This window comes from Anser brachyrhynchus (assembly GCF_964034855.1).
Source record: "Anser brachyrhynchus genome assembly, chromosome: 13".
Lineage (NCBI taxonomy): Eukaryota > Metazoa > Chordata > Aves > Anseriformes > Anatidae > Anser > Anser brachyrhynchus.
The window spans coordinates 11,001,077-11,023,135 of NC_137708.1; the positions used below are offsets into that span (position 1 = coordinate 11,001,077).

The 22,059-nt window shown below is 46.3% G+C and overlaps 1 protein-coding gene across 2 annotated transcripts in view; it reads left to right on the forward strand.

The window, feature by feature from the left end:
- Nucleotides 1–22,059, forward strand: part of LOC308177417 (gamma-aminobutyric acid receptor subunit beta-4) — an 86,703-nt gene that overhangs the window by 14,279 nt on the left and 50,365 nt on the right. The window contains exons 1-2 of one of the 2 annotated variants that reach the window (XM_080554693.1): nucleotides 1,865–2,950; nucleotides 11,629–11,696. In XM_080554693.1, the coding sequence (XP_080410819.1) occupies nucleotides 11,649–11,696 (48 nt within the window). In that variant the 5' untranslated portion in view covers nucleotides 1,865–2,950; nucleotides 11,629–11,648. Of the gene's footprint in view, nucleotides 1–1,864; nucleotides 2,951–11,628; nucleotides 11,697–22,059 lie in introns of those variants that run through there. The other variant, XM_080554692.1, reaches the window with a different exon arrangement.

Here is a 22,059-nt window from a genome sequence, read left to right on the forward strand (position 1 = left end):
GGAGCTGGCAGCCTGTTGGGAATGACACAGAAAAACCCGTGGCAGAGCAAGGAATAGAATTGGGAGGTTCTGCTTCCTGCTATTGCTATTTATTCACAAGAACACACCTGAGGGCTGTCAGTGCTCTGGTCCACTGCTTGGTCACCAAACCATGACCTTGCCTTTGACTGCAGTAGCCTGTGAAATCCCCGGAGGGAACGGGTACAAGCGCCCATTTCTTGCTGCAGGGCTTTCTTTGGGCAGCTTTGCATTAGTGAGACCGCAGTAGAAGACTCCTTCAGATTGGGGGAAGTTGTGTTTTGCGAAAGGCCAGTTTCCGGGGAGGCACTGTGGGTCTGAGCAGTTCAGCAAGGAACGCACACAGGAGACTCTCCATTACAGTTCCTAAAGCTCTGGGTGTAACATCAGAGGCTTCACTCCACGACCGGAGGCCACCCAGGTCATTTACGCGTGGGATCTCACTGCTGGCACGGTGTTAGGTAAGTAAGGAAACCTCCTCCAAATGGGGAGAGGAAGCTCTGCTGGGCAGAAAGGCTGCGTGGCAGGTCTGCAGGAGAGCCCAGCCTGCCGGCCTCTGGGGAAGGGTCTCAGCTTGGCAGGAAATTTTTGGAAGAGAGGGAGAGGGTAGACTATGATCTGATTTTCTCTTCTTATTCTCCTTTCATAGCAAAAATAGAACATTCATCACAAGTTCCTCTACATGTTTTTCTTCTCTATTGCACACTAGCTCCTTGCTAGTATTTGAAGCTAGAGAAAAAAAATTGATGAGTACTCAAGTTAATAATGCGTGATTATTATGTTGATGAATTGCTGGAGATGAATATATATGTAAAAGTCCTGCAAGATTCGCTCATCCATGCATCCTGAGTGAAAGCAATTATTTTGGTGAACAAATTGCAGTTAGTTGTATCTTTTAACAAAAGGTGCTGGGGTAAAAGGTGGCCTGGGAACTAGTCCTGCTGAATTTCCAGGGCATTTTTGCTGGAAACACGAGCCTGAGGGTCAGTCTTTCAGAAGTGACCAACGTACAAATTTGAATTCTTCTTCCTACAATGGTCCTGCAATTTTCAGTCATCACTGAATTTAGTGAGATTTTTTCTGTCTTGACACTGGAGAAAAAGCAGAACCTGAACAAAACACATCCAAGAAATTAAGAACCTGGGAGATGAAAACGTATAATCCCATATATAACATTTGGAAAGGGGGAGGCTTGTTTGTGTGTGCTTTGCTTCTCATGATTTCTAACTCAGGCTCATGATTTTAATGTGAATGTCATGATATTTTCAGACCTGACTCACTGCTTTTTTCACTGGCAATACTTGCACTGTAAATTGTCCTGACTGTCACTGATCATAAGCCTTGGGCACTACGTGACCCCAAAGCTCTTCTGCTGAGCTGGGCCACATGCTTGGGAAGGTAGGGGTACGGGAAGGAGCAGGTGTGTGATACAGAGAGGTGCTGGTGGGAGGCATCCGAAGGCAGCATCAAGCAAAAGCCCTAATAGCAGTGCCAATTGGGAAGGGCAAGGTGGACACTGAAAAAAGCTATATATCCACTAAGGACTTGACAGAGGTAACAATAAAGGAATGGCCATCTCTCCCATGGGGACCCCAGCCATCAACTTTGTGCTTTGTTGGGGGATGAAGGACCATGTCCAGCAACAGCAGGAAATCACCTCGTGGCAGGTATGGCAGGGTGGCCACAGCAGGGCTGGCCACAACTGCCCTGGGATGTCCCAGCCCTGATTTCACTATTTGCACAAGTTTGATGTGTCCTGACCTGGCCATTGTGATTCTTTCAACTGGATTCAACCCAGGAATTAGAGATAGTGGTATCCTTTATAGACATGTCCACAAGCAGTGATGAGGACATGTGACTAACTCATTAAAAACTGAAACAGGGGAAGAAGGAAAACACCTTCTTGTTGTCACTTTGATAAAAATGATAAGTCTAGATATATTGTTGTTGTTCTTACAAATACTTCCAAGACAGAGTAATGGATTGGATATGAACAGAGAAGCTTGTGTTAACCCATTTAAATTAATTTGGTTCGGCTCATTTTCAGCTAAGGGGATTAGATGGCTCAGGATTTGGTAACGTATGAAAGTGTTTTCCCAGAGAGGTCACATACTCAAGTACAGCCTTGGTCTGCAGTTGTTTGGGGGATGATATTTCCAGGGTATCACAAAAGAGAGCCTCCTCCACATAGCAGACATTTTTGAGTTACATGCCAGGAAAACCCAGTGCTGAAGAGGTGGGTCAGGACACATCTGTGCCCTGAGCCCTCAGATGAGATGGGAGGCAGACTGGTGGGCAACGTGGGATAGGTTTCACCAGTTATCAGCTGGTATGGAGGAAGAAGAGCAAAATGGTCTCACCTTTGTGCCATCAGGAAGCCTCACCCAATAGGCCGATGTGGGGTGGGCTGCCCCACATATAGTACCACCTTTGGGCATGGGGGCTGCTTGGCTGGGGGCGGGAGGGTAGCAGTGGCTGCTTCTGTGATTTTTCCATTTTTTTTTTATTTTATTTTTTTATTTTTTGGAATTCTCACCTGCTGGGCAGCTGTAGGCATCCCAGTATTGGGCTTGAACCCAGAGGATGCACGCTCTTTTGGGGTCTAAAATATTTAATGCCTGTGTGCAATTCTTTCTACAGTTCTGCTCCTGTCTGCATGTTCTACAAAGTCAAGTAACTGGCAGTGGGCTAGGAAATGGCAGCAGCAGGGTGTAAAAGGCTTCCCAGCCTGCCTGAGCTGGGGTCAGGTGGCTCTGGGAACACAAGTGGCAATGAGGAGATGTGAAAAACCTGAGCACTGAGGGCCTGAGTAAAAGCAGAAGGGATGGGTTCCTCCTGAGTTCTTCACAGATTCCCTGGGTGGGCAGAGCTGTGCCCTGCTGCTGCACTGGTGGGACTTGCAGGGGAGATGCCTGCCAGGATCCTGGTGAAGGTAGGAGGGAGCCTTCTCAGGTGCAGAACTGTGGGGGTGGCTAGTCAGAGTGGGTCTGATGGTTTATGTTGCTGCTGGAGGAAAAATGCCTGACTTGGGTTGATCTGCTGTTGGTCTACAACGTGTGCTTGCTTGGGAAGCCCTGTTGTACTCCTGCTACCAGTTTTGGTGGGGATTGAGAGCTGAAGGAACCTGGGGCACTTGGTGCCTCTGTTTTTCCCAGACCCAGCTCTGCAGGAAAGGGTATAAAAGCAAAACTATCCAAACAAAATATTTGCTCTGTAGACTGCAAAGCTAGGGAGCAGGTCTGTGTGTGTGTGTGCCCTGGAGGACATACGGAGGAATGTCCCCAGAAGGGAAGGGTGGGTGACTGATCCTCGCTCTAGCAACATGGTGCACCAGGGTGTTGCCCTCATCTCCTGATGGCTGGACGTGGATCTACCTTCTGCAACAACCCTGTTCTAACGAAGAAACCAATGGTGGTGGCAGCCCTGCAAAGTAAACTTGCTGCAGTCTGGGCTGGGTGTTGCCTGTATCAGGGCATGGAAATTGGTGGTATTTGGAAATTGGCGGCTTTGGTAAGGTTGTTCTTTAAGAGTCGATTGCTCAGGACCGACTGCTGATGCCAGGCTAATAACTATCAGACTAGGTAAGGTGATAGAGCTGTGTATGTCTGTAAATGAGAACAAATATCCAGTTTCTTTTCCCCTCAATTTGCTGTAACCTTAACAAATGTATATCACCCAGGCAAAAGATAAGCCTACAGAAGGCTTTGGAAGGCTATCTTCATCACTGAGGGTGAAATAGCTTTTAAAGTCTGTCTCCTGAATACTGACCTACAGTCTGTTCTACCAAGAACTCTGGGAAGTCAGGGATTTTTCTTCATGCTGAAAGCCCTGTGCGTGTACAAGTGCTTTGCTGAACTGAGCCCACCAGTAGTACAGATGTTGTAAGGGTTGGTGTCTACTTTCTTGTTCCATTTTTAAGCTTATACATTAAGATCTTGTTTTTATTCAGCTTGGTTAGCTGTCTACCAGCAATCTTTTAAAATCAACCTTGATTTAGCTTCCTCTGTAATCCTTCAACACCTCTGGGACAACCTTTACACTGTTTTTGCAGCCAGTTGATTGTTGTCTCTCACTTCCAAATTTCCATGGGATATTTGCAATATCCCACTCTAATACCTACTAATCCATTAAAAATACCCATGAGATAGATTAGGTAATCCACTGTGCCTTGCAGATTGTGCTCCTTAGCTCTCTGCTTTCCCTGGAACAGTTGCAGAACGAGCGTTACATCTGCATTGGGAGAGCATTGTTCCTCCAGAAGGATCCCTCAGCGCTGGTTCCCAAACAGGTACAGCTTGCTTGAGAAAATCTTTACTCACATCTACAGGGACAGCTTCACTTGACATCATGGTGAAACCGTGGCTGTTTTTATCAATGTTAGCCCTATGTTTGCAGAGGGCATCACGGGATAGTACTTGAACGGTCAGTTCTGCCTGCTCTGCATGTGCTGCATCTCTTGGCTCTGCTGAAGAGTCAGTTTGATGGCTTGCTTAGAGATAAGCCTGTTTCTTACCAAGGTCCTTGATTTCTTCAGTGTCTGGATATTCTGAAGATCTACTCAAGAAATATTCTAGTCTAGCCCTCCTGCCTTGTGAGTTGCAAGGGCCAGGAGATAGTATGACTCAGAAAAAATGTAGCTTGATTATCCCTTAGCTGTTCCATCAAACTTGTGTGCCATCCTTGATGTCACTGTCTTGGCGAGAGCTTGTTCTACCTTCCCATTTCTCTTGGGAAGTCCCTAGTATTCCCTCTTGTTCAATGAGCAGTGCAAGTTCAGTCATCTGACTGGGTGAGGTGAAAAACCAGGCTGCCTGCAGAGCAGACTGGTGCAGGCTGGAAATCCTCATTAGCCTCCTCACACAGGGTTACCCTGTGTCTGGCCTGATGTGGATGGATGGCACGCCTGGCAAGGTTAGGCACAATCTTGTTCAGTGTTAGAGGCTCAGTGGCTTAAAATGTGCCAAGCTGTGTCCCTAAGGAAGTATGGCAAAAGGCAGCAAAACTGTCAGGAAGAAGAAGCTGTTTTCTGCCAGACCTACCTGGAGACCAGCTGCAATCTCCATGAATCAGTGGTGGTGGACATCCCTCTGCCCCTGCTGAAGAGTGAATCCATGGGGAAGCAGCAGGCATGGCCAGACCTATGTATTCTGGAGATCAGGGCCCTGTCTTTTAGCTCAAAAACACACTTTCTTCACATGAAGTAAGGAGATTCCTTAGCAGCAAGAGGTCCCTCAGCCCCCATGTTCCCCCACGGACCTGAAGGCAGTGTAGTAGTAGTTGATTTGCCAGGAGACCATCTCTGGTGTAATGTACAACAGTGGCTAAAATCCCCGTTTGCTCTTGTAAATCCAGCAGATGTCGTGGAGTGACTTGGTAGGGGTAGTGGGGGAGCTCCGATGGATGTGTGACAGCTCTGGCTGTTGTGCTGAGGCTGGCAAGCGTACTGCACAGCCATCGGCTGCGGGTAGGCGAAGAGGTCAGCAGTGAGTCATAGAAATAAGAATAAAATAGAGGAAGAGAAAGGTTTGGAGGGTGTTTAATGGGTATTTAAACCTAGATTATGCTGGAAAAGTTTACGTAGGTGCTTAAGAGACCCTGCTGAACTTGGCACTTCCAGATGTCACCACAAATCAGAGATGCTGGATGAAAGCTGCTCCCAAAACATTTGTGCTCTCATGATACGTGGTCAACTCTTCTTGCTCATCCAGCAGTGTTAATGCTTACTGAGCTTGTGCTTAATGCTGTACCTAAGCTAAAAGGAAAAGAATGGAGAAGTTATTATTGGAAACTTCATGATTTGACTTGTGTTGCCTGCTGGGAAGGCATCTTTTAGAAATTCTCCTATTAAGTGCTGTAGCAGAGCCTTGGTCTTTCTTGAGATCTATGAGCACAGCCATTATGCAGATAGCAATTTGCAAACTCCTCTTATAGTGTTCTTCTGTTGTGAAAAAACAGGAGCATTTTCATTCCCATGGTGCTGGGCGATAGGCGTGGGCTCCTCCACAGTGAAGGAGTGTCCGGACAGCAAGCTGGGCTCAGAGTTTTCTGTGAAGATTTGAAAGAAACTATGGCCCAGGAATAATTTAGTCTGTGAGCTGAAAGCTATCTGAGAGCATATGTTTTGGGGCAGTGGGATTTCTTAGGGATTTCTTTCTGCATCCCTGCAGCAGCCCCTCTGCTGGCAAGTGGAACATGGCCTGTCGTGCACCGCTGATACCTGGCAGTCCTTGCCTCCTAACTGCGTCTGTCAGCCCTTGTATAACCAACTCTTTGCTGCACGTAGCAGTGACGTGGGCCGTGGTTTTAAGTTGTAAACAAAGCCAGTCTGCCCTGAGGTTCATTGCTGTGAACAAAGCAGGGGCAGTGGCTCGGGCCAACCTTTTTCTGCAGAAAGAGCAAGTAGGCACTGAACAGTTCTGCCTCCTGCAGGAAAGCAGGAATAACACTGAATGAAAAAGTCCTGGGAGTGAAATTAGTCTGTGTGCTGGTCTTGCCTTTGGCAAGCCTCAGAATATCTTAATGGGGGGTGGATGGGGATGGTGACTAGGGGAAGGGGAGGGGTATCAGTGAAAATATAAGTAAGACACTGCAGTCCCGTAGCTGATATGTACCAGGAAACCTTGCCCTCTCCATGTCTGCCTGTTCTGCCCTGTTTTTGCAGAAACATTTCTACTAGCCAATGCAGGGCAACCTTGCCTGGGACTTGCTGTTTCTGGGCTCTAGTGCCACAGCTCTCCTCTGGTTTTTGGAGAGGTGAGGAAGAGGAACACACATGGGCATTGTGCCCCATTGTAGGGTGAGGCACAGCCTTGCTCTATGTGCAGGTTTAGTGGGTTAAAATTCATCTTCTCTGACTGGTTTTGTTTATTCACCGGAAGACTTTAAGGCAGTTTTGACGGTGTTGCAGGGATCTTGGAGAGCAGCAATGCCATGGGTAGGCTCCAAGCAGGGAACACTGGGGCTCATGCATAGAGCTGTGTTGAATGAGCTCCACTCTTAGCCAAAAGACAGTGCTGCACTCCTTCTTTCTGCATGTGTTGCACTCAAATGGCGAGAGTGGGGCTGCCCCATTGACGTCTCTAACCTCCTGCACAAAGTAAGTAGGTCTCAGAATGGGTGTAGTGGATTTGGAGAGGTTTCTGGGCATGAATATGCCAAAGTGGTTTTAGGAGAACATACGTTGGAGGTTTTTTATTTCTCTGCTGGTGACGTGTCATCTTTGCTTCAGTGTCTGGTTTCTGGCTACCATGCTTTAAAATAGAGATGTAGACAAATTGGCAAAAGGCCAGTGGAGAACAGCACTAATTGTTATAGCTTTAGAAAACATGACCTCTGAGGAGAGGTTGAGGAAGTCAGGTGCATTTAATCTAGGAAAGACAGTATTAGTGGGGGAGGGAGAAGGATGCCATGGTTTCTCTGTACATAAAAGCTATTGTCAAAGAAGGATGATTGATTTATTCTCTCACTATCATTGGGGGAATGATGAGACAAAAATCAACTACAGTTGCACTGCAGAGAAGGTTTAATTTGGATATTCAAGAAAAGCTTTGAGTGCAGTGGAACGCAGGAGGAGATTGTCCAGGAGAGCTAGGGAATTTCTGGTATTGGTGGTCTTAAGTCTTTAGTCTGCTCCCATGAAGGTTATGGTCTGTGTGACCTCCCCAAATCCTTGTCAGCCCTTTGTTCCTGCATTTTGGGCTAAAGAGTAGGCTTTAGGCTGATGCCTGTCCCTTAGCAACTGCAAGCTTTTGCTGTGCCAGCATTGCCAAGTTCACGTGCTCAGAAACGCATGAGCCAGGCTCCTCAAAGCATTGGCTGTAGTTCATAAAAATGAGTGGCTTTAGTAGGTGATAATATAATGTAAGTTCTGGTTATCTGCCCACTGTTTTTGAGCCTTGTTGTCTGTGTGTGTGTTGCAGTTGGAAATCTGATGGCAGAGAAACCCAAGCTCACTCTAGTTTAACTTTCTGGGTTGGGAGTGTAGAGAGGGCAGCATGGACTTTACTTGCACAACTGGTCTGCATTAAGCATTGAGTGTCTGGAGACCTATTACACAGAATTTTGTGCTGTAGTATTTGCTTCTTCCTGCAGCTGAACTACCAAGCTGAGATCTGCAAGAGACGTCTTGATCCAGGTTGCCATCACCTCTGGCTGTAGTGCAGGCAGACCCAGCCTTGGAAACATGACTGTTCCTCTGCAGTTGTGCTACAAGGATGGCTTCTGTGGCAACTCTAGGTTCTGGGGCTTTAACGCATTATAAAATAAAATGTGAAAGTAATAAGTAGTTGCTGGAAAAAATATTGCAGATTAGCACAACTTGTTCTCTACCTTGGCTGTTTTTGTATGTGACAAGTATCACTTGCAGAAAAAGGGCTGATTTTATTATAACTCCTTTGTCTGCTTCCCTTCCAACTTCCCCTGAGTACATTTTTCAGACGTCAAACTGTTTTGAGGACAAAATGTTGGTGACTTTTCCAGTGGTGATGAGAAGCGAAGATGTGTGATGGTGCTGTTCACCGGTGGAAGTGGCAGAATTTCTCACATTCCCTCACTTGTGAACTTGCCTACAAAACTTTTCTACACGTAAACATTTTCTTTAAGAGGGCAAAAGGTCTAGTTTGTGTGCATTGGTAAGGCACAGATAAAGACATGTATCTTTAATATCAGGATTTCTTTTGCATCTTTTCAGATCCACAAATGCAGAGCTCTGCCTTTTTGGACAAATTCACAGATGACGTTATCCTGTCTTTTAAATACCCTACTTTTTGTATCCCTCTTGCCTGAAGCTATTAACATTGGCAGAATTGATGTCCTTTGTTTATTTTGTGTACTACTTACAGCCTGAATGTTGGACACCAATTGATCTAGTTTTTCTATGGTCTGCGGAAAGAGGTAGGGCAAGCTTGTTTCTGCTGGCTGTGTACGTACATGCGCGTGCATCCCTCTTCTGAGGAGACAGACTGCAAGTCCATCTTCACAACAGGGATGGAGAAGGTGAAATGGCTTCCCTGCAATCAAGCTAAGAGTAAATCCAGTAAAGGCCAGGCTTTTGCACACCTTCATCTCTAGAGTGCTGAATGACAATCTCATGCTTGTGCCTGTGGGTTGACAGATCCACATCTGAGGGCCGCAAGCAGGCGGCAGAGCCTCCCACTTGCTGTGATAGATGGGGCGCAGAGGTGTTGGCAGTGCCCAGAGAGGCCATTGAGTATATTGCTGAGTGTGGGGGGGAGCAGGGGGCAGGTGAGCCCGGACTGATGGGGAGCTGTGTGGTCGATCTCTGCTCCAGCACTTGTCTTGGAGCTGGGAGGTCTGGATCTTATCCACGGCTCTGACACTGAGTCACTGCATGACCTCAGGCGCTCAGATACCATGGTGATGAACACAGCACAAATGTCTAGACAGATAGATTAGATTGGATGGACTCTGAATTTGACAAATATTTGTATATCACCACTGTCAGTGCGCCCCTGTTATTGCCACCCAGTCCAGTAGTTTCAGTGGGTCTCTTGCACAGCAGGGGGAAGAGACACTAATTTTTTGCACTGAGGAAGGGACACCTAACCACAGTACCACAATGACCAGTGTTGACAAACTGGAAATAAAGCAGGCGGTAGGGCAGCTCTTGGAGGAAACCTTGCATGGCAGAAGGGCTCTGTGGCAGCCCTGACTTTGCCCTTCTTTTCTCCTGTACCCAATTAGTCTCTAAGGTCCTTAGGGTGGTGGTAACTTCTTCCTCCTGCAATGGCTTCCATCACAACAAGGCCCTGGCTTCAGAAAAGAAGACAAACTACCAGAAGTGAGACTTCCTGAAGAGCTTTACTGGTGCCACTGTCAGCTTCTGGCACAAGGGAGGATGCAAGATGATCGGCTCTCCTGAAGAGATTTGTGGTTACTTTCCCACCTGGTTCCTTTGTCACAGATGAGCAGAGGAATACAGCAAATAGATGGCCAAGAACCCGCCCTGTATGGGGATTTTTGAAGGCTCTGCAAAGTCTCCTGAGCACCCCTCTCTGGCACCACTGACAATGAGCCAGAAGTGCTGGAGAAGAGCACTGCCTCTTTAAGGGGATTTGCATAGCAGGGCCTAATTACAGTTGTTGATTCTGATGTTTTCAGTGTTGTTCATATTCTATTAAAGGATAATGCTGCTTAATTTGCAGCAGAGGGTCTCGGTTAACAGTGCACCCAATCACAAGGCAGCCCTAATGACACTACTTCCCTACTTCTGGTAACACGTAATTAAAAAATCACTTCATTTCCAGTTGTGTGGTTCTCCCCTCTCCCCCAATCTCCTAATTACTTTCTAAGCCATTTCATGATTATCTGTAAATATTTCAGCACTTAGATCTACTAATGAGTCCATGGAAGAGTTAATAACTTGAGTGGCATTGCTGTTTGCCATTCCCCCTCAACTACTGCATCGCAAGGAATCATTTTCCCCCTGGCACGTGTGGGAAGAGGGACTTTGGTTGTGGTGGGATTGTTTGTGTTTTGGCTTTGGAGCTGTGGGGATAACTGGAGATGGGTGGCGTTCAGAAACGCCATCTCAAGCTGCAGGAGGTCTTTTGCTAATTTTTTTTAGTAGTCGCTGTGTATCTCTGCAAATAGTTTTACACAACTTAAATCCCACTGAAGGGGCTGTCCTGTTGCCTGGCTGTGAGAACTGCTTGTTAAGGGGCTGAGGTTGAGCTGGGTATAAGTCAATCCAGCTAGGAGGCTCACACATCTGGAAGTTTTGGCTGAAATGGTCTTCTGCCCCGAGTCTACAGGTCTGTGGGAAGTGGTAACTCAGCTCTTGCTGCACTTGGACAAGAGGGCAATAGGTCTGGCTGTGACTGCCCTCGGGTGGTCTCTCTTCACAAGCTCATCTTGCATGCTGCAGTCAGTGGCGTTTACTGCAGTGTGAGAGTAGCTTGGTCGCTGGGTAAGGAAATATCTGCATTTCCCAGAAAAGTTGTGTACAGATATCTATCAGAGCCCAGTGGCTGTGGGCAACAGGATGTGGGGTAGGATGTCCTGATACCAACGGTGAAATGGGGAATTTGTTCTCTAATCCTAGCTCTGCTCTGAAAATCCACCGTGCAAATGCTGCTTTCTCACTTCATGGGTCTGGTTCCTGTACTTGTCTGGTATCTTGGGTATTAAAACTCACTTGGGCTTTTCAAACGGTGTGCTGCAGAGCTGGCAGGGTGATGGAGGAGTGATTTGGAGTATCTTTCCTGCCCACGTGTTACATGGGCTTGATTGCTGTGTTCTTTGTATGGTCAATCAGCAACACCTTATGCAAGTCCTCTGGGAGCTTTCTGATGTCTCTGAAGGCATTATTTGGAATAACCAGAGATAATTATATAACTAGGGGGTAATTAACTTCCAGGAATTAAAGAATCAAGCTTAGTCTGCACTACCCCTAGGGGTGAGTCTATAAAGCTGGGAGTTAGAGAAATCTATTCCTCTCTCATCATTTGAGCACATGTGACATTGAAATTCTTGAGACTTGGGGAATGTGAGGCTGCTTCAAATCATATCGCAGCATTCCTAGTCAATGCTGTAATAGCATACGAGAGGAGAGCTTGAATATGGTTCTAATCCAGTCCATTTGTGTTTCAGGTAACCCTGTCACAGTGGGAATGAGCATCCATATCTCCAGCATTGACCAGATCTCTGAAGTCAACATGGTGAGTTTGGGAGGGATTAAAAAAAAAAAAAAAGCCTAATAAACTATTCTTCCTTTTTCTGGTTGAGATGCACACCCAAGACAATGGTTCCTTGGAGTCATCTGAGATCTTAGGCTACCCTTCTGAAAAAGAATAGTCACCCCTGGTTCCTTAAGCTCCTTCTGCAGGTCTTCCCTGCAGCTGGGAAGTTTTTGGAGGAAGAGTGGCACTTGTCTGGTACTGAATAAGTGTTTTTTCTTCTGATTTGGACACAGGATTCTGAGGGATGATGGGAGCTCTGATTTAAGACAGTTCTTCCTCACTAAAGCATAAGGAATTCAAGCATGATTTCTCCATATACATTGTGGTGAGAAGTTAAACATCATTGGGTTGTACTAAATGAGTTTTCCAATTTTTTCTGGGCATACTGGTTTCAGTCTGAGCCTTCCTCTTTCTGCCCACTGATTGGCCTTTGTCACTGGACTGCCTGTCAATTGGCACCACAGCCCAGCTCCAGGCTCAAAGGAAAAAAAAAAAATGAAATTCTAGCTTTGCTAGACAAGGTTGGCTTGATCGACCTCTCTGGTACGCTCCTACCTTTGCTGGCAGTATTTGTAATGTGACTGAGAGACTGTACTTTGCTTCCAAAGTTGAAGTAAGTTCTATTAGCGTTAGGGTCTCCACTAGCTCACAGGAGCATCTCTGGTGTCATCTGTCTGGTGTTAGGGACGGAGGATCTCAGCTGGCCTCTCTGGAGCTAGTTGTATCATATGCAGAGCAGATTCTCATCCCTTACCTTTCTGTGCTAGTTGCAGAGATCTCTCCAAAATATTAGTGCTTATTTCTTAAAGTAGGTTCTTATATTTTTCCAGTGACACAAAGGCAGTGATGGTTTTACAGTCAGCCTGTGATTGCCAAGTTGAAAAACAGGCAGTGGCTTTGTATGCTTGCTGGTGGTAAGCTGGCATTTTCCAGATGTGTACTGGAAAGGAAGGAATCTAATGGTGATCTGCTTGTTTGGGGTGTCGTTGATAGGCTGGAGCTTTTCATACCACTGAAGAAAAATGTTCTCTGCTCAGATCACAGATTTTTACCCCCAACCGTTGCTAAGGATTTTGGTTATGGATGGGATCCACATCTGGGCTTATGCTATCTCTCAGAAGCCCTCAGCACCCAGCAGAGGACATGCATTGCACTGATCTGTCACCTAGCCATGCCTTCCTCTCTCCTGCCCAAAGGCTTTTCTTCCAAGATCCTTTGCTTTCCAGGAGGCTGGGTAAGAGAGGAAGGCTGACAGGGACCATTGGGAGCAGCTGTCCCGTTCCTCAGTTCCAGACCCAGTAGGAGAATCCTAGGCCAGTTTAGAGCTCTTGCTCATCAAGTCAATTAAAACCTTGGTCTCCCAATGCTCCTGTCCTATTTATCCAGTTCTGTACTCTCCTGACCTGTTTCTCTGTCCCACCAGCTATTTTGCTGTCACATTGAGGGAGATGGGGAGACAAGACAATCATCTGACTTGTCAATTTGTTTTCCAAAGCTGCTTGAACCTTCTGAATGTACCTGTTGATACAACTCAAGCTGAAGGGACAACCACAAGTCTTCAGGTTTTCATAAAGAACAGTTTCTTTTGCATTTTCTTATACAGAAGAGGCTTGGAAAGTAGGGATCAAACAAAGGTCTGGGCCTTACTGGGAAAATTAAGATGAGCAGTGCTGACCTATGGGTTAAACCACTACCAAACGTTTGCTGTTTCTTCTTATTCTAAGCTATGGAATATACAGCAAATTGCAGACTCTCTCCATTCACCCAACCTTTACCATCATCTGTATGCACGTTACACTTCAGTGTTAACAGTGACACTGGGCAGTACATCTGTATAGAAATTCAGGTATGGACCTGTGGCCCCATTGCATTGGGTAGCTGTGCTTGAGGTTAGGCTCAACTTAGAAGAGACAGATGGCCTAACCCAATTCCATCTATCTTGCCTGTCAGGACAAAGCTCATCTCTAAGTCACCTCCTCCCCCAGTCTCAAATTGGATCTGAATTTTCCTACGTGGTGAACGAGCTGTCACCCGCCTTGCTAGAGCCAGGATGAACAATTTGGGGTCTGGGAGCATAGTCTAAGACCCTAGCTTGCAGAGACATCGCTGGAGGGAGTGAGGGATTTGACTATTTACCTGCTATAATTGCCCTGATCTTCCACTACAGACCTGAGAAGAGAGCTAGGTGCTGCAGAGGCAGGTTCAGAATGAAGCTCCAAGTGATGTGTGGGGGCTAATAATGGCTTCCCAAGTTATTTGCCATGCACCTGTTAATGTCAGGCAGGTTACGCCCCAGGCTAGTAGCCATTTTCTTAGCAATGCTTTCAACCCTTTCCTTATGAAAGCAATGTTCTCCCCTTTCTGGTGAACACCTTGTTTTCCTCTACCCCAAATTCCTGGGGCAAAAGGACGTTTGGGGCTGGGGAGAAATCCACATCACTGTGGGATGCAGAGGAGAATGTTTCCCAACATGGACCTTCACCCACGTGTTGCTCTGGGTCTTACAGAATTCAGGCGGCACTATTGATGGACACAGTGTTTTGGTAGTCATGATATTATACTCAGGCTGGGCACTAGGTACTATGGGAGTTTATGCCATGCTCCTGTTGATGCTGCTAAGGCACCTTGCTTCTATGCTTTTCTCATCCCTCCTGGCCTTCTGTACAAGTTGACAAGCACAATCTCCCAGCCATCTGTCCTGTGTATGTTTGGGAGGTTACTCAAGATCAAGATCTATGGGCATCATGGTGAGGCATCTTCAAAAGGGGTTAAAAAAATCAGAATCATCTTAAAGAACAAACAGGGAGCAGAAGAGTTCTTGTGTGATGCAAGTTTCCAGGCTGAAGAGATTTATGTGCATTGTTCTTTTGTGTGACAGATGCCCCGGGGAAAGGGCTGTCTTACCCCTGCTCTGGACATGGTTACGGGCAAGAAAAACAAGACATTTTTTGGCATTGTGTGTGATTGGAGAAGGGAGTGTGCAATGAATAAATTAAAGGCACACAAGTGGAGCTGGGTTGTCACGGCAACCAAATAGCTTCTATTGTTCCACAAGGAGTGTTATTACTTACTGCCCCTTGTAGGATAATTAATTAATCCTCAGACATCCTTTCTGGAACAATGGCCCTGGGGCTGGGCAGGCTGAGGAGAGCCCCCACCTCTCCCATCGCTGGGCTTCCTGGCACCTACCGGCTGCGTGATGGTGGGGAATAAGTACTGCCAGGGACTTGCCACTGCATGATTCAAAAAGTTGTTTTCCATGGGAGTCCAGCTGGACGTGGTGCTGTGGAGGAATACAGCTCCATCCGAGATCTAAGCAGCCCTCTTTGCCTTCACTCCCATGGGAACTGTACTGCCGAAATGATGTGGTGACATTTCAGTCCCGGAGGCTACAGGGCTCTCTGCTAAGGCAACGCAGCTATGTCTTTATACTGGAGGTTCCCAGACACTGATACACGGAATGCATTGCAATTGCCTGTATGAGCTCAGTGTCTTTTGGTGCCTTGCTGTTACAAAGGCAATGCCTCTCCACTGCCTTGAGGGCCATGCCCCGCTGCCATGCCATGGTATTGTGCAGATGGAGTTGTGCCGGGTTAAAGGAGGTTCCTAAGTGCACCGTAATGATCTCCCAATGATGAGGAACCAAAGACACTGCTTTTATTTAACGAAAAAGGCACCTTGTTTGCTGCAGCTGCTGCCTGTGTGGTCAGCCATATTTCCAAGCTCACTTGCTCAACTAATGTTTTATTGCTGTGTACCCCTCTTAGCCCTGCTAAGCAATGCTGAGCTGCAGCCTCTGTTCTTGTCAGTGATTAGCAGGATTATTTGCTGAGCCAAGATCAGTGACATCAGTTGAAATGCCTGGGAAAGAATGCCAGGGGCCAGGCCGAACAGGTATTGGGGAGGGCACGTTTGACTGGCAGACCCTCTGGGAAGTGCTGCTCCACGAAGATGAAAGGCCTAGCTGGAGACTCTTCAGATCCTGTACAAATTTGCAAGCTGAGGATTTAAAGGCAGACTGAAAGGAGAAATATCGTCACAGTGATGTTCTGTAGCCCAGATGATAGGCTAAGAACGGAAGGATGGTATCTCCCAGTTCTCCTCTAAAGAAATAGGCTGGGTAAATTATCTGGCAAATGTCATTTTGCTACAGGTGGTTGAGATGTTGTAAGTGTGCAACAATGTGCAGCTATTTACGGATGCTTGTTGGTATATAGTGGTACACAGCTATGTCCAGGCCTTTATGCTGTCTGAACTCACTATCTGCTTGGTGCTCTGGTTCAAACAACCTGCTTTGCTGGCTCCAGCTCAGATGGTATCTAGTCCCAACTGCTTCAGAAGGAGCTGGAAGCCTTCCCCTGTATGCCCATTGAAAAATGGACAGCTGAAGACTGGCCTGCTCAGGGTGGACTGCGATGGGTGTAGAGGCTGGTGCTTCCAGCTGCAGCCTTGTCTCTAATCCTTGCGGACATATTTTTCCAGTACCAGACTGCTCAGACTCCCTTCAAGCACTAATGAACTATTTCAATAAAGAAAACAACCAGAAGTTTTTTATGCATTTAAAATAAGAGATGGTTACCCTTCATAACGCTTCAATTTTCCTGCCCTATGATCTGTGCAGTCCTAAACCTGCTCCCCCCTGTGTTTCTGCACGCCATAAACAGCTTGGAGCACGCAGCCTTTGTCGTCGTGATTTCTTTGTGGCTCCTATAATTTATTCATCCCAAGATGCTCTCCTACATCTGCAATAACATTGTTTCAGTTTGTTATAGCACTAGCTTTAAAGTTTTATAAACCTGGTGACAAGTTGAAAAGTTACAAGAGAATTATTGTAGAGGGCTAGTGTAAGAAACAAGGCTTCCAAATAGAAATGTCTGCTGCAATATGCAACGTGCTGAATGAACGATACCTGCAGGATGGGTGATACCTTTTGCTGGGGGACAGTCTGCAGTGCAGACGGGTTAGCGTTTGGTGCAGAATACTTGGCAAAGCGAACCTTGGTGTTTTGCTTCATTACATCCTACTCCTGTATCATCACCTCTTTCCACGTTGCTGTCTTGTGGGAGTGACTGCACTCACGCTGGTGTGCTGTACTTGGTCACTTGGGGGGTACAGAAGGAGTCATGTCTGCTTTTTCCCAACTTCCCAAAGCTCCTTTGAAAACAGAGTTGTCTTGTTAAGAAGATGAGTTATCCCTGTTCAGCAGAGATGTAAACTACGTCCCAGGAAATCTAAGCTCCAGGTGTTTTAAATTGCCTTTTAACCCAAAAGAAGGTGGATTGGGTGTGTAAAGATGTTCTTGAGCAGGAAAGATCATTCTAAAACCTGTTGTGCCATCGTCACTGGGGCACCACTCTTCACTATGTCAAATTTTCTCTCCATCAGGAATGTTTGAAATAGTCTTTGTAAAGGAATCTGTCCTGATGAGGCATTGCCGTTCTGTTTTCGCTGGAGTATGAATATGCACTGCCTAGGTGAATCTCACTTCAGTATAACCAATGCACGCTAATACATGGATATCTGCTGTCTGGTAGGCATAGCTGGTGAAAGATGTCAGTGTGGTTGGACAGACTTAGTATGAGAGTCTTTGCACTACGCAGCAGCTTCTTAGGATGCTTGCTCATGGACACAGCTCTTGGCCTTTGATCCATTTCAGGTAGACCCTCTGTGTCTGTAATAGCAGGCAGGAAACACTTTTGCTGCAGTATGTTTCTGAAAAGGATTTTCCATTGATATGGATGTCTTGAGTTTTTAAAAACAAGATTTTTTTTTAAGGAGAGGTTTCTGCTACCTACATTGTACTATCATGTATTCTCTTCAAATATATTGACAGTTTTTATTTAACTAAAATTCTTTGTTAACATCTTTTTTCAATGGAAAAATGATATGCAGATCTTTTCTAGTCAGCCTGTTCTATGTTTCAGGATATCAAAAGGTCTTAAAACAAAGGTTAAAGCATTTACATCCTACAATTAGAGGCTTCTGCAGTTATATGTTATGAAATACAAGCATGACAGGACACTCCAGTGCTGTAACTGTTTCCCTGTAGCCTCGGGTATCTCCAGGCCCATGACACTGCAGTCTCTAAAGTAAGCGTGTGTGCGTACGCTGTATGTAAGTTTGCTGAATATTGAAGACTTCCAAAATATTTGGAAGTTGAGACACCTTTGGTGCTGAGCTTAATGGGTGGTGTGCTGTCCTAGTACTGCAGGGGCTGTAGGATTGCTGTGGGCTCCTGGGGTGGTAGCACTGCAAGTAGCAGAGGATGCAGCAGGATGCAGCGGTGCCTTGGTGCTGAAGAAGGGCCTTGCTCTCGTACTGTGGCATAATGAGAATGGGACAGCTCTGATTTACAGTGAGATCCCTAGATTTTGTGCTGGCATGGACAGATAGGAATTAAGTGCTTTTCTTCACATGCTGGGGGCTTCTGTGTGCTGTGAGTTAAGCTGAGATATTGCAAGCATGTGGCTGAGATAGGTTTCTTCAGAGCTGGCAATGGTCTGTGCCTTCTGCTGCCAATGACAGCTTCAGTACTACTTAGGTCATGCAGCTATTGTTGCTTCAAGTCCTTGAGTGCAGCTCTGTAAAGCACTGGGTGGCTGCTTGGAAAATCAAACAGCGGCAGCTCTGTACATAACAGGCTGTTGGGGCTCAGCACCGATACACATATTGGCTTTTTAGACTGTATATCTGTTCACACCACATTATATTTTAACAGAAATCCCACTGATTGTGCTGAAAAGACCCCTTAGATTAAGGTAGTACATGAGGACAAGTAAAGCATCAGACCTCAGGGGAGCTCCTCAGGGGAGCTGTGCTGCGTGATGGGATGTGGGAATGGGCACTGAAATTCAAACAAGCAGTGGTCCCCTTTCTGCCCCAAAGACAGGGATAGTCCTTCCACGAGAGGGTGGGGTTCTTGTACAAAACAGCTGAGAAAAAAGCAAACTGCTGTGAAGGAGTCCAAAGTACTCCACATTTATAGGTCCCGAAATTGGTTATGAAGAGATTGGCCTGGCTTAAACTAGAAAATAGGTCAGTGTGACTCATATGTCAATATTTACTGCATTTCTGGCAACTTGTAGAAGGGAAAAATCTTGCGTCTTCCATAATATTTTGGAGATTATCCTATTTCAGTGACAAAATTCTCCCTGTGTCCTTGGTCTTGATGTTGGCTAACTGCAGAGGCAGCCCAGTAAATTCACTACATCTTAGAGTCAAGTTGCTAAGTAACAACCCAGAGATCACCACACAGCCTCTTCAAATGCAGTGGCCAGCAGAAAGCCAGGATCTTCACAAAGAGCCAGCAGTTTCTTCTGAGATGGAGGTCTCAGACTTGGTGCGTAGCAGAGGGCAGTCAGGTAAAGCAGCAGTCCTGCGGGGAGGTGGCTCCGTGTGAGAAGGGACAGCTTTAGAGCTTGCCCTACAGAGGGGTCCCCTATGTTTGTGCTGTTGTCTTGGTTCTTAATGATGTCCTTGAAGGAAATATTTTTGTTGGTTGGGTTGTACAGTTTTGACATGGACATAGATCAGTCGATAATGAGCTGTGGAAACCTTGCTGAAACAAGCTCTCAGCTGAAAACAGACTAGGAACTGCTGGACTAGAGTATGACTCTTTCCCCCTGAGGCTTTCTATTATACCATGCTGATTTCCTCCTAGAAATCCTGTAGCATTCACAGGATAGCTTAATGGGAGGGTTTGCAGGAAGCATTTTATCTGCATAACTGGAGATGCTTGGCTATGGGCAAGCTGTTGGATGGACTGGCTGATTCTTAGCCTAAACCCTGGGTTTTTCAGCACTATTAAAATGTGGTGGCAATGCTTATTGAGAATAAGCATTTACGTGCTTATTTAAATAAGCATCCCCCCTGCACATCTTTCCATGATGTTTTCCCTAAGGAGCAGCTCTGCAAGTGCTCCAGTATCACAAGTTCGAGCTTCAGGAGGGCTGAGTCAACCCTGCTTCCAGTACTGAGAGAGTTCAAATGCCTGGCTCGCTAGGTGATTTCCCCAGTGAGAATACTTCTGTGCTTTCACTAAAGAGACTTAAGTTCACTCTGCATGTCGTAGATGACTCCACCCCACAGCAGGAAAGAAGTCATATTGGAGAGGATGAGAATCCATGGCTATATGGCTTGCAGCACGCTTTCAGCTGAACAGTGCTATGTATTGCAGTGCTCCATCTGTTCCTGTATCAGCCAAGTTATCTTTAGATCTGAACATGTCAGTGTATGGTGGTGGTATGAACCGCTTTGGTTTGCACTCCAGCATTCTTGTAGTAGTTAGAATTGTTACTGCAGAAAACTTTGTCCAGGATAAAAATGACTTTTTTTTTCCTGCTTAGGTTTTTATTCAGGTTTTTACACAGGCGGAACTCCCACAGCCTTTATATATATTTATATATATACATTTAAAAGCTGCATGTATTTGAGAGCAGCGTTCCAAATGGCCACCTGTTTCAATAGCAGTGCTGCAGCATTGGAGAGGATTACTGCAGAATGCTAAAGTATCTTCCCACAAGTGAGAGCTTTGTCTAGTTTGATTGAAAACCGAATTAGACCTTGAGGATCTGACCTGCTGACATCTTGTCATATATACATTTAAAGTGTGCAGCAATAGTGTACGTGCACAAGAGTGCCAGTGCCTCAATATAGAACCTAGATTGGAATACAAGTGCGTGCGTGTCGCTATTTGAATATGTAAATAAATGGGGCTATATATAGCTCTATGCTATGTACATGTTGAGTGAAGGTGGCAGATACGGCAGCTGAATAGCTTTGCTGTTTCTGAATGCTGGTAGAGGCTCCCTGCGTGCTCCCCACATCTCTCCTGCTTGCTCCTACCCCTGTCAGCCTTTCTGCTATCAAAATTTTCAGGCCTCTGGAGAAGATCGTGTGTGGGGACAGGAGTTGTTAATATTCTGAGTCTGTGCTGAGTTGCTAGGCTACAGAGAAAAATGAACATTCAAGGAAAAAGGATGGTGAAAGGGAGAGGATCTGCTGAGCTGTTTGGAGACCCAGAAAGGCCCTCTAGTCAAATGAAAGGGATCATTTTGGGGAAGGAGTCAGCGCATGCATGTGGGATGAAATGTGGGCAGTCCCCGCTGGCCTGGCAGAGGCAGACTCAGGACAGCTCCAGACAGAAAAATGGCAGAGAAAGAAGTAAAAGGCAGGATCCTCCAGCCCCTGCTCCCTTCCACATCACTGCGTGCAGGGCATGTGCAGCTGGCTGCCTCCTGGGTGCAATGGGTCACCAGGCTGGGGCATACACTTTTATTCCAGGTTGGACGAGGCCCTGGGCAACCAGATCCAGTGGGTGGCAGGGGTTTGGAACTGGGTGGGCTTTCATGTCCCTTCCAACCTAGGCTGTTCTATGATCGTATGGTTCTGTGATGCATCCCTCGCCCCCTCTTTGTAGGGTGCTTCACGTGAGGCTCTAGTGAAGAGGGAAGCAAACCCAAAGCATGTTCACAGCTTGCAGGTTGGACTTCATCTCCCTCTTTCACTGCAGCAACCTACTACCAGAAGATCTCCTTTAACTTCAGTGTAACTGCCTGGGAAGGCAACTTGTGGTTTTTATCTCCCTGATAAAACCTTTGCATTCCTAGGTCATGGATACACAAAGTACTGACACTTTTATCCATCAAGAGTTTTCAACTGAGGTTCAAGCAGACTTGAGGGTTTATAACACACCAGCTGCAGCCTGATCCTGGTTTTCCTGAAGCCCAATCTAGCTCCTGAGCACTGACCCTCTTCAGCTGTTCCCCTCTGTAAATGAGCATCAGGTATGTAGCTGCAGAGGCTGTGAGCCACCAGACCTACGAGGTGTCTTGTTGCCTTCCTCTCTTCTGGAAGGCTGGCTTTGCCCTGTGCTCCTGTTCCTGTCTGCAAGATTTGTTCCCTCTCAATATTGCTGGCTGTATCAGAACCCTCAGAAAAATTAAACAGTGCCTTCGGGTATTTTTATTATCTGGATACTTTATTTACCGAGCTCACACGGGCTCCCTGCCAATAACTTTCAGCCAGCTCTGCAAATAGAGCTCCTTGGCTCCAGGACTGTTGGTCCTGGTACTGCAGAGAGCACTCACTCAGCATGGACAAGGACTGCAGCTTGTTCTCCGCCATCCAGTTGGCCGTGAAGTCAAAGTCTGCTTCCTTGTGTACCTCCACAGCCTGCTGAAATCTGTTCTTTAACTCGTGTGTCCTGTAATAAACTTGACTTGTCCAGCAGGATCAGGAGTGTTTCATACAGCTTTATTTTGAATGCTATTGTCAGTTAGCTGCACTGCACCCGTCCATCAGGTTTATGTTCCCGCAGCCAGGACCCGAATAGCTAAAGTGG